This window comes from Eutrema salsugineum, unplaced genomic scaffold, assembly GCF_000478725.1.
Source record: "Eutrema salsugineum unplaced genomic scaffold, Eutsalg1_0 scaffold_8, whole genome shotgun sequence".
Classification (NCBI taxonomy): domain Eukaryota; kingdom Viridiplantae; phylum Streptophyta; class Magnoliopsida; order Brassicales; family Brassicaceae; genus Eutrema; species Eutrema salsugineum.
The window spans coordinates 4,262,787-4,274,254 of NW_006256414.1; the positions used below are offsets into that span (position 1 = coordinate 4,262,787).

General features: G+C 36.3%; 3 protein-coding genes across 6 annotated transcripts; 2 read left to right on the forward strand and 1 right to left on the reverse strand.

Annotated features, from left to right (window-relative positions):
- The first annotated feature begins 320 nt into the window (after positions 1 to 320).
- On the forward strand, positions 321 to 2,229 carry LOC18009580 (actin-related protein 2/3 complex subunit 3). 4 transcript variants are annotated; one of them, XM_024148246.1, is made up of 6 exons: positions 321 to 561; positions 639 to 717; positions 944 to 1,052; positions 1,128 to 1,397; positions 1,587 to 1,758; positions 1,968 to 2,229. In XM_024148246.1, exons 2-5 carry the CDS (start codon positions 715 to 717, stop codon positions 1,727 to 1,729), a joined length of 525 nt encoding a protein of 174 aa, XP_024004014.1. In that variant the 5' UTR covers positions 321 to 561; positions 639 to 714; the 3' UTR covers positions 1,730 to 1,758; positions 1,968 to 2,229. The 4 variants fall into 4 exon arrangements, with proteins under 4 accessions (XP_024004014.1, XP_024004010.1, XP_024004025.1 ...); XM_024148242.1 differs by having other exon boundaries at positions 323 to 513; XM_024148257.1 differs by having other exon boundaries at positions 323 to 513; positions 642 to 717.
- A 254-nt stretch (positions 2,230 to 2,483) lies between these two features.
- LOC18009588 (probable nucleoredoxin 1) lies at positions 2,484 to 5,252 on the reverse strand. The gene is made up of 4 exons (XM_006392106.2): positions 5,055 to 5,252; positions 4,033 to 4,512; positions 3,399 to 3,878; positions 2,484 to 3,313 (listed from the first exon to the last, which is right to left on the reverse strand). Exons 1-4 carry the CDS (start codon positions 5,157 to 5,159, stop codon positions 2,639 to 2,641), a joined length of 1,740 nt encoding a protein of 579 aa, XP_006392168.1. The 5' UTR covers positions 5,160 to 5,252; the 3' UTR covers positions 2,484 to 2,638.
- A 3,917-nt stretch (positions 5,253 to 9,169) lies between these two features.
- Positions 9,170 to 11,280, forward strand: LOC18009614 (polygalacturonase 1 beta-like protein 2). Its single transcript, XM_006392107.2, has 2 exons — positions 9,170 to 9,269; positions 9,358 to 11,280. Exons 1-2 carry the CDS (start codon positions 9,219 to 9,221, stop codon positions 11,173 to 11,175), a joined length of 1,869 nt encoding a protein of 622 aa, XP_006392169.1. The 5' UTR covers positions 9,170 to 9,218; the 3' UTR covers positions 11,176 to 11,280.
- The last annotated feature ends 188 nt before the right edge of the window (positions 11,281 to 11,468 follow it).

The following is an 11,468-nucleotide window of genomic DNA, read 5'->3' on the forward strand; positions in this document are numbered from 1 at the left end:
TGAAAAAATCTTCTGTAATTATAAATATACGAGTGAATGGTAATGGTCGAATGTCTAACATTGTTCTTATATTTTGGAAGTTTTTTTTTTGACAAAGTTAATAATTTAATGATATAATTATTTTATGAAATTCTTGTGCCCGCATAAAGTGCGGACTAATTATCTAGTTAAAAAAAAAGGAAAAAAATGAATAAAATAGAATCGGTTTCTATGTAATTTCAATTCTTTTTTAAACTATGAAACTCAAACTTTAAACCAAAAACCGGAATTGATCTCAGTAGTATCGGTACAAAACAATGTTCCACATTCCGCAAGCTTACACGTGTCAAACATACCTGCCTGTCTTCTTCGGTTTGATTTTTTTTTTTTTCATTCCATTCCAACTTCGTCGATTTACGCTTTCTTCCGCCGACCAGCGACATCTCCGACCGCCGCTACTTCGCCGCCAATTTCTTCACCGTACATCTTTCGCCGGCGTAAGATACGTGAGAGTTATCCGGAGAAATACCTCCGGTAGTCTATTGATCTGATCTCGTCTACCAATTCAGAATTTTCTTACAAGTAAAGCTTTTCTTTTTTCTACATCTTATACTCAATCGATCGATTCTGATATCCTCATGATCTCCATTTCATCGCAGTAGATCTGCGTTCTCTCAGCTTTGATTCGATTGTTCCCCATCCCGTCTTCGGTTCGTTGTTCGAGTTAGGAACAAAATGGTACGGATCTTCAGTTAACATTAATCGTTGCTGTAATGTTGTGTATGAAGAGTGATTGGTTAGATTCGATTGAATGAATCTTCTGGGTTTTGGTCTTTCATTGAGATTGCTTACTTCACTGATTATGACTACAAACTTTGATTTGGTTCCATGGAGTCACTAGTTGAATCTCTTATAATTGTTACTGTTTTGCTCCTTAATCTTCATGGTTAAACGCTTAATTCAGGTATATCACTCGAGTTTTGTTGATGAAGAAGGGATAACAAAGGCATGTGGTTGTCCTTTGCTTCCTCTCAAGAGCCATATAAAGGGTCCTGCTCCTGTTTCAGAACAAGGTAAGCATACATGTGACTTTTACGAATGTGCAGAACGAAAAAAAGACGTTTTATATAAGTTGTTTATATGTGTAGACAGAACGGATATAGTGGACGAGGCAATCACGTTCTTTCGTGCTAATGTCTTCTTCACAAACTTTGATATCAAAAGTCCTGCTGATAAGCTGCTCATTTACTTGACGTTCTACATAAATGTGGCGTTAAAGAGGCTCGAAGGGTGTAGAACATTGGCCGTAGGAACTAAGGCGATTATCAACTTGGGTTTAGAAGATATCCCTGTTCCTGGAGAAACTGGCTTTCCTTTTCCTGGTCTATTTTCTCTTCCTCCATCCCAGGAAGAAGCAGGTACATTCAAAACAACTCTTCGTGGTTACTCTGTTTTTCTTTTTCAGTTTATAGGGCCTTTTTCCTTATGGGTCTGTTTTGAGCTACTTTGATCTTCACTTAGCTTGCACTACTGGGATTTTTACCAGAATTATACACTACCTCCTGGTAACTATTGAGCACTCCTGTTCTGCTGGTTTCAAATGTCAGATCTTTTTAGGAACTACCTGAAGCAAGTTCGAGAGGAGACGAGTGGGAGGCTACTGAGCGTGGCGTATAGAGCTAATGGGACACCTAACAAATGGTGGCTTGCATTCGCCAAGAGGAAGTTCATGAACGTGGTTGTCCTGTAATCAACAGATCATTAACAGATTTATCATTGGTAAGTTCTGAAAAATACATAATTTGCATCGTTAAACTGGATATTGTTGCCCACAACATCATAGATCCGCCTTCATTTGTGTTTGTATAACACATATGGGTTAACATATTTTAGAGCAGGCTGGGCCTTTACATTTGAAGCTTAAAAAATGTTATTTCGATATGAATTTTTCATAATTTTAGCAGTTTGTTATTCTTCCTTCTTTGCAGCGTATTTAAATGCCACTGGAGATCATGAGCATCGCTGCCTTTAGCTTCCTCGGCGTAGGTGTTTAGCCATTGGAACCAGAAAGACGAAAATACGATCTGAGATCAGAAAGCTTTCTTTCTGTCTCTGTCGCTCTCTACATATGTATAAACATCGAGTCATTTGAGTGTGACAGTGTATTATTGCAGACAACTCCTACTTGTTAATACAAAGATCAAAGTTAATAAAAAAAAAATCTTTTGTGATTACTTTAGATCAACAGAATTCATCTCCAAGGTTTTATCAGAATGTAGCCACATTTTCTCACTCTTATCAATTAGACAGGGAGTGGAAATAGCTTTGGATACCAATGGATGCAAAATTCGAGTGCCCAAAAATGACCAACATGAAGTGCCAGCCTATTTAAGCCTTTGCTATTGAATGGCAATGCTAGCAATGGCTTGGTCTTATCTATTATACAGGGAAAGGAAATTAGCTCTGCATACATATAACTGCGCCTGAAGCTATCTATATGATTATACAGGAAAGATCATTTTGCCACTAGTTCAAATTAACAGAGTTCATCTCCAAGGTTTTATCATACTATAGGCTATAGCCACACTTTCTCACTCTATCAGTTATACATGGAAAGGAAAAATAGCTCTGCATACATATAACTGCGCCTGAAGCTAATCTATGAGGCCTTGGTGCACACGTTACCGTCACAAACCCAACCATCTTTGGACTCGCCGCCATTTTCTTTCACAGCATCATCACCGGTTGTGTTCGCCTCCTCTTTCAAAGCACACTTGGCATGAAGATCAAAGTCGCACTCTTCACAATGGTAAGACCAGATTTTCCCTTCTTCATTACACTTATCACACATGTAAACCTGAACACGAGTCAGTTCTAGCTCGTGATCTTCATGAAGAGCATGTTTCACCTTTGTAGGCCACTCTTTCGCCATCCCATTGTACTTAGCTTCAATCTCCTTCAAACGTTCCTCAGTAAAAGGGTAAGCATCAGCTCCATGGGCTCCAACAAGGTCCCTTGCTTCTTTTGTTACGGTTTTCCCAGATGGTCCCACAGCTGCTAGCATTGGGATGCCACCGACTTTAAAGGTTCTTGCTAAAGATGTTTTCCGAGGATCACCAAATGGAAGAGCCAGCCACGGCATCTGCGAGTAGTACTCATCAAATGATTCTTGGTCTCGGTCACTGGAGATGAAGATCAACTCAAACGCTTCATCCCGCTCTTTTATCTGCTTGTATACTTCAACAAGCTTCGGTGTAAAAGCGCGACAAGGAGGACACCAGTGAGCTGAGAAGTACAAAAGAATGTTCTTCCCCACCAGATCAGACACAAGCACCTGACAAATAAAGCCAAGACTTGTTCAGATCAACATCGAAGAAACAATGTTTTAGAAGATTAAGAGGGTAGAGAGAGGGCTTTACCTTAGCCCCATCTTTTCCGAGAACGTAGTTGAGATCACCCGAGACAAGGAGCGACTCGAGCGTTTGAGCATCTGTCTTTGCCTTCTCTATCGCCTTGAGTTCTTCAAACTTCTCTGGAGCGAACGGATACGCAAGAACTCCATAGTCATCAATAGCTTCAGCGACATTCGAGTGGCGGATTTTTCCATCGGGTCCGAGAATGACCAGTGTTGGTAGCGTTGACAGCATGAAGTGCCTAGCCAATTTCGATGAGCTTTTGTCATTGAATGGCAATGCTAGCCATGGCTTGGTCTCAAAGTCCTGCTTAAAAGACTCCTCATCGTCTTCAAGAGAAATCAGCACAATCTCGAAATCCTCCCCATTCTCCTTCAGCTTGTTATAAACCTCAATAAGCTTTGGAGTAAACTCCATGCATCGACGGTAAGTGGCCACCGAGAATAGAAGACCGATGGTTTTCCCTTCGAGTTCTGAGACGGGTACCTAGTGAATAAGCAATCAATCGGTCTCATTAACGCAACAAAGCCAAAAAAATAAACAGGTTTGCATTGAGCAACTAGTGCAGGAACTCTTCTATAGATAATCTTCCTCTTAGCAACAAGGAATCTAATCTCATACTCTACAACTAAGAGTGTACCTTGTTACCGTCTCGTGAAATCACAAAGTCCCGTGAAGGAGTCACCAAGACTGATTTCAAGGTCTGTTCTCTCCGAGCTCTGTCTTCTTCCTCTTTTATCTCCTTCATTCTCTCTGGTGTGAAAGGATAAGCATCAGCTCCGTAGCTTCGAATGACACCGATCCCATTCTCATTCAGAAGATTACCATGATCGTCTACCATCACCAAGTACGGAATTCCCTTAACTTTAAACAACTGATCCAAGCGGTCACGTGTTTCTGAATCAGTAAAAGGAACAGCGAGCCATGGCATCTTAGTGAAATAATCTCTAAAGGATTCTTCATCCTCATCGCCTGACACAAAGATAACCTCAAAACCAACTTTTGGAGAGAGTTCGTTGTACACTTCCATTAACTGTGGAGTGAAACGCTGACATGGTCCGCACCACGCAGCTGAGAAGTACAATCCAATCTTCTTCCCTTTCAAGCTGTCAATTTTCACCTGAACATCGGAAAAAATGCATATAGTCAAACTCTACGTAACACTTGCAGTTAAGTGAAGATAATCCACAAGAATCCAAAAGATCAAAAAGGCACGAAAGTCCTGAGTTTTTGCCAATCCAAAATCTAGAGGAAGCCAAGGGACAACATAAACCCTGTGAACAAGACTGAAGTCAAATCATCCAGAGAAGAAGGTCCAAGCAAATAGCTCACAAGTGCAATCGTTTCTATGAGCCCTGAGGTCTTCTAGTAGAACAAAGAATCCAATTCAAAGAATCTTAGCAGATATGCGAACATAAACAATCGATGGAAGCCATTAACATAATATAAACAAGGACACGAACCTCTCTATCATCTACCTATATTTTCTTCATGAACAGGAATCATCAACCAGAATAACCGAGAAACAAAAATCGAGAAACAGGCACAGACACATAATCGAGAATCAACAGAAGTTGAAATCGACGAATAGCAAATGGAAGAACAAAACATACGACGCAGAATCGTGTCAATCGCAGAATAGAGAAGAGAAAACCATTTCACCTGCTCGCCGTCATTACGAACGAGGAAATCCCTCGCCGGAGAAGAGAGGAGCGAGTGAAGATTCTGAGCATCGCTGCCGTTAACTTCCTTCGCAAATTCAGCCATGGATTGTACGGAAACGGGATCTGATCGCGAAATCGAATTCGAGAATCGCTGATTCGCTATCACTGAGAACAACAGACGAAGACTGGTCGCTCTTGACTTCTTTGAGAAGGCCAAATATACTCAAAGCGTCTATTTTAAAAGTTCCTTCTCAAAAATGATTTTCCTATTAATTAATTAATGATGTCATTATTCATAAGAAATAGTCTTTTCTCAACTCAGTTAATAAAATAGTTATATTTACAGAAAGTATAAATTTTGAATTCCCAAATTTCAAATCTTATATATAAAAATTGCTCAACTTTCTCTATATGATTGACACATCAGCATGGATAGATTGACATCTGTCCTTAAATTTTAATTAATAAATTTTAATATTAAATTTTAAAACATTTAAAGAATATAAAAAGTTTATTTTATTAATTGACTCTTAATTAAAATTTATATTAATGTTAAACAAAAATTTATGTTATAACTAATTAAAAATATTGATAGATATGTATTTAATTTTTATATAATTGTAGATTACTTAATAATATTTAAGATGTATTTTAAATTAATTTTTAAAAAATTATTTATAATAAAATACTGACAAATAAGAAATGAAATAATGATTATATTAATTTTATTTTTTAATTAATTGACTATCAATTAATATTTCTGTAAATGTTAAACAAAAATTTATGTTATAACTAATTAAAAATATTGAATGAAATTTATTAATCTTAATATAACTTTAAATTATTAAATAATATTCAATATGTATTAATATTTAATAATTTTTAGAATAAAATATTAACAAGTAAGTAAGTAATAAATGATGATTATATTAATTTTTATAAAAATATATAAAAAAAATTTGAAAAATTTGAAAAGAAAAACCCGCACGTAACATGCGGGTATTCACCTAGTCTTGATAAAATAAAGTTAAATTTAAACACCTAAAAAACTATTAAACACAAAGGTTATATGTTTTCTTAAGTAAAAAAAAATTACTCTTCTATTTTATTTAATTTAAACTTCTTAAAACCATTTTACTTAATTGTCTCCCATTAGTTAAAGACCTAAGTTGACTAGTTGACTTCTTGATTGACCAAGTATATTTCTTTTCCGGTTAAGATGATGATTAGAACAAATCTCAATACATTTTGTAAACCGGAATCATCACCTCAAGGCTGGTCAAATTGGAGATTTTACAACAATTTTGCATGCTGCCTTCTGGGTGTACATTGTATAATCAAAATATTAGGGGCTAGTATTTAATATTTTTAAAAATATGGGGCTTTTTCCAATAATGACTTACAAAGAAGAAAATTACGGGAACTTATACGTGTACAGCCATAATTACTTTCTAGGTGAATAAATCAACGGTTTATGTTGATGATACTGGACTTGAACTTGGAACCGGACAGCTAAACGATCACTGCGTCTCTACCGTGTTTTGGTATCACCGCGTCTCATGTGCTATCACTGCTATGCGTAGTTAATTAGGGTTTCTTCTAAGTTCTTCAAGTCACCCTCTTGGGAGTTCCTGGAGTCCAAACTCTTTTAGCTTTTTGTGCAATTTACTTTGTATTAGGGTTTGAAAGTTGAATGATATTTAGTCTTGTGCTTGTGGGCAATGTTCGAGAGAACAAAAGGCTTTGATCTTTCTCATTGCAACATATTGTTGTTGGAGCGTTTAGGGATAAACGCATGCTATTGGTTTTAAACGCTGAATTGAGTTATAAATGGCGGGATTGTGTCTATTGCATTTGAAAGTGTGTGTTTTGGCTTTGTAAAAGCGCAGTTTTGCTCAGTTTTGATTCACAAGTATCCAAATTCGATTGACCGTTGATGGGTTTGTTTTTTTTTTTTTGTCTGATCAGCTTTCCGATACCAAATATATTGTATCGAAATATGTACATATATTACTTTTTTATCTTAATATATAAATATTATTCAACCACAAAAATATGAATATTATTGTCGACAAAAATTGGAGAGCCCATCATCGCACCAAGTGCTAAAACGCGGGATTCTATGGTCATTAATGAGAAAATAAACTATAAATTTACAAAAGTTACATTGGTCGCAGACTCGCACGTTAGCCACCACCACATTTCTTCGGATTTGATGATCCATTTCTTGCACCCTGATACATCCAATCTATGTAGATCAATATATATATATATATATATATATATATTATTTTTTGTTAATTGAATACATATATTTTTTAACAATAAATAAGTAATTATTTTCTTATATTCCTTCTATTTCAAAATATAAGTTATTTTAGGAAAATATAAGTTGTTTTTGGTTTCCAATACAAATGTTTTTTAAAATTATACTTTTATTCTTACCTTGACAGCTAATTAATTAATGCAAACACAATATGATACATTAATCTATACTATTAAAACAGAATGGTATTTTGTGTCCAAACAGATTTTTGTTTAGTTTTCTACTATTCTGTTTTTGGATATTTACTATTTCTCTTGCCAAACAATTTTTTTATTTAATTTTCCTATTTTAACTATTTCTGAAAAAAAAATATTTTAATTTATATTTAAAAATAATTGCGAAAATTCAAATTTGAATTTCAGTTAGTTTAGATTTTTTTAAATATAGATCATATTAATTATAAAAATTACAAAAAGTAGTTGTTATTATCTTTATAAAATAGTAAATAGGATATTATGTTCATATTTAAATATTCAAATTTAAATAAAATTTCTCATAATAAAAGAAATGATAAACAATATGTATATATAGTTTTTTTTAATAATCAATTAATCTTAAAAATAAATATTTAAAATTAATAAATCTGTATATTATATGGTAATATGAACAGACGGATTAGAGTTATGTTTTTAGAATTATATTTTTTTTGGATTAATAAAACGGTCAGATTTAAATTATATTTTTATAATTATAATCAAATTTAATAGAAAAAGTAAATAGAAAAAATTATCTAAACACAAAAATAAATGTGTTATTTATTAAAACAATAATATATATATAAATATAAATTATATTATAAAATTAGATTAAAACTATAAATTTCCCGTGCGGATGCACGAGTTTAAATCTAGTAAGGTGTAAAATAGAAATTAAATTAGTTTTTTAATATGTGTAAAAAAATTTAAACTACTTATATTTTGAAACAGAAAGAATATGGTTTAAGTTTATTTGACTATTTCCCCTCTTATTTATTTGTAGCATTTGTTTTCGTAATTGACTTAATTCTCCAGCTCATTATATAGGATCCTGTACTTTCGAAAAAAATGAGAAGGTACAGTAATAATTAATTTTAAGAATCTTTGATTTGGTGGGAGACAGAATTATAAAGTCACCTATATATTAGCCTCCACAAACCATTTTATGTTTCTTCTTATAAACACAAATCATTTTATATTATCCAGGTATATAAGTTTAATACTCCATAATGAAGATTTAGTTTATTTTGTAACTCAGGGTACAGGACGCCAGGGACCCAAGTCCATAAATATTTTATTTCAAGAGCTACTAAAAACGAATACATAGATACTTGGTAGATAAGTCTCCATATTTTTCAGTTCCAGTATCGCTAAACACAAGACTAAACAAACAAACAAAAACTATTATTTCAATCTTAAATTTATCATTTTTTTGTTTATCCCTTTCTTCAGCAACAAGCAGTCTCTCTCAGCTTTATTTCTTTTCCTTTTTTACTCTCTCAACTAATATTTATCTTTTGTAAACTTTTGGGGAGAGATTCATCTTTAGTATACTTTATATGCAGCCTTATTATTGAGAATCTTTCTTTCTTACAATATTTTACCTGAATTTGAATTATACAGTTCCTCTTTTTGACTTTTTTTTACCTACTTCCGTTGAGAAAACAGTGAAAACCTAGAGATTTACGTTCTTTCGAAGTACCTAATAAAGTTTTGTTCTTTAAAAAACCTAATAAAGCTTTGAAAACAATGCTTATTACTCAACTTAAATTTGGACTCACTTCATGAAATCATAGTGAAGTGTCACATTACTCTCTCTTCATATTATTTCTCCTTCTCAACCACTATCTCACCACAGAAGATGAACATTATTGAAGCAGCTTTCTTCCTCTGCTTCTTAACATCTTCTCATGTAAGAAAGATTCAATCTTTTGATGTCATTAAACTTTTTTTCATACATTCCATTTAAATATAAACAATTTGCGTTACTGTTAATGTAGGTGTATTTCGCCGGAGCTAAGCAAACCGCCGGAAACATCACGGCGTCGGAGAATCCATTCACACCAAAAGCTTCATTGATTCGCTATTGGAACAAACGTATCAATGGCGATTTACCAAATCCTTCTTTTTTCCTCTCCAAGGCTTCTCCTTTGACCGCAGTGGAGTCCACGCGCTTCGCCTCACTCGCTTCACGCCACGCGCTACACACGCGACCCTCTGAATTCTGCTCCGCCGCGAAGCTTTTCTGCTTCCCTGAGCTCGCCGCACATTCTATAGCCGATAAGCACGGCGATGACGTCAGCTTCGTCGTTTACAGCCGCAAGAACTTCACTAACTACGGCTCCGACCGTCTCTCCGGAGTCGACTCGTTCAAAAACTACTCCGGCGGTGATAACATCGCCGTCGATTCATTCCGCCGTTACAGCCGTGATTCCGCCGGACACGGTGATGGGTTTTCAAATTACGCCGGAGATGTCAACGTCGCTGACCAGAGCTTCACCACTTACGCCACAGAATCCACCGGAGGCTCTGGCGATTTCACGAGCTACCACACAAACGCAAACCAACCCAACGGAAGATTCACTTCCTACTCCGATAAAGCCAACGGCCGATCACAGTCCTTCACGGCGTACTCCGAAAACGCAAACACCGGAGCTCAGAGTTTCACCAGCTACAGCAAAAACGGAAACGGAGCTCCAAACGGGTTTTCGGGTTACGGATCCGGGTCAAACGTACTCAAATCGGGTTTCACCGGGTACGGAGAGACCGAGAACGGAGCTAACGACACGTTCACTAGCTACGGCGGAAACGGGAATCTCCCGGTGAACGATTTCAAAAAATACGGCGAGGAAGGAAACGGCGCCGTTTATGGGTTTAAGAACTACAGAGACCAATCCAACATCGGAGTAGACTCTTTTTCTTCCTACGCCAAAGACTCAAACAACGAGAAGGTCAATTTCGTAAATTACGGCAAATCGTTCAACTTGGGATCCGATAACTTCACCGGTTACGGCCAAGGCAACACCGGAGGTAACGTCAGCTTCAAAACCTACGGCCAAGGACCGAGTTTCAAGGCGTACACTAAAGACGGCGTCGTTTTCGCGAGGTACTCTAATAACGCGACCTCAAGTGGCAAAACGGTGAATAAATGGGTTGAGACGGGCAAATTCTTCCGAGAGTCGATGCTAAAAGAAGGAACTTCGATGCAAATGCCGGATATTAAGGATAAAATGCCTAAAAGGACGTTTTTACCCCGAGCTATAGTTTCGAATTTACCGTTTTCGTCTCCCGAGACAGGCAAGATACGGAGGATCTTCGGCGCCGGAGAGAATTCGTCGATGGCGGAGATAATCTCGTCGGCGATTTCCGAATGCGAGAGACTGCCAAGCCACGGCGAGACGAAACGGTGCGTTGGATCGGCGGAGGACATGATAGATTTCGCCACGTCCGTGCTCGGACGCGGCGTGGTGGTGAGGACGACGGAGAATGTCGTCGGGTCAAAGAAGAAGATCGTGATCGGGAAAGTCAAAGGAATCAACGGTGGAAATTTGACGAGAGCGGTTTCGTGTCACCAGAGTCTATACCCGTATTTATTGTATTATTGCCACTCGGTACCTCGGGTACGGGTTTATGAAACGGATATTCTTGACCCGGAGAATCTAGAGAAGATTAACCATGGTGTTGCCATCTGTCATATTGACACGTCAGCATGGAGTCCTAGTCATGGAGCGTTTTTGGCTTTAGGTTCGAGTCCGGGTCGGATTGAAGTTTGCCATTGGATCTTTGAGAATGATATGACCTGGACTATCGTTGATTAAGGTTTTGGTCATTTCTGACCGTTCGATTATTTGTTTATTTTTCTTTATTTGAGATTTGTTTCATCAGTTTTTTCTTTCGCAAATCTGTAACCCTGCAAGGCTATATGACTCTCTTCTTTTTCTATTTATATATTAATTAAAGGTTGTTGAATTATTTTTTTCTTAGAACTATCATATTCATATCTACTTTTAGATCTTTATCTAGAACTATATCAATTGATAGTTGATACATCTATTCCACGCTGATTCTGAATTTCATTGTTGCTATTTAAAAATCGAATGACTAAAGCCAA

Bases quoted from the DNA above. Each gene is read 5' to 3' on its own strand.
- LOC18009588 (XM_006392106.2), bottom strand. From the start codon at position 5,159: ATGGCTGAATTTGCGAAGGAAGTTAACGGCAGCGATGCTCAGAATCTT. The intron at 4,513-5,054 runs GTGAAATGGTTT...TCCGATGTTCAG, and splicing joins TTCGTAATGACGGCGAGCAG to GTGAAAATTGACAGCTTGAA. The intron at 3,879-4,032 runs GTACACTCTTAG...CTTATTCACTAG, and splicing joins TTTCACGAGACGGTAACAAG to GTACCCGTCTCAGAACTCGA.
- LOC18009580 (XM_024148246.1), top strand. The intron at 1,053-1,127 runs GTAAGCATACAT...TTATATGTGTAG, and splicing joins TGCTCCTGTTTCAGAACAAG to ACAGAACGGATATAGTGGAC. The intron at 1,398-1,586 runs GTACATTCAAAA...TTCAAATGTCAG, and splicing joins TCCATCCCAGGAAGAAGCAG to ATCTTTTTAGGAACTACCTG.
- LOC18009614 (XM_006392107.2), top strand. From the start codon at position 9,219: ATGAACATTATTGAAGCAGCTTTCTTCCTCTGCTTCTTAACATCTTCT. The intron at 9,270-9,357 runs GTAAGAAAGATT...CTGTTAATGTAG, and splicing joins GCTTCTTAACATCTTCTCAT to GTGTATTTCGCCGGAGCTAA.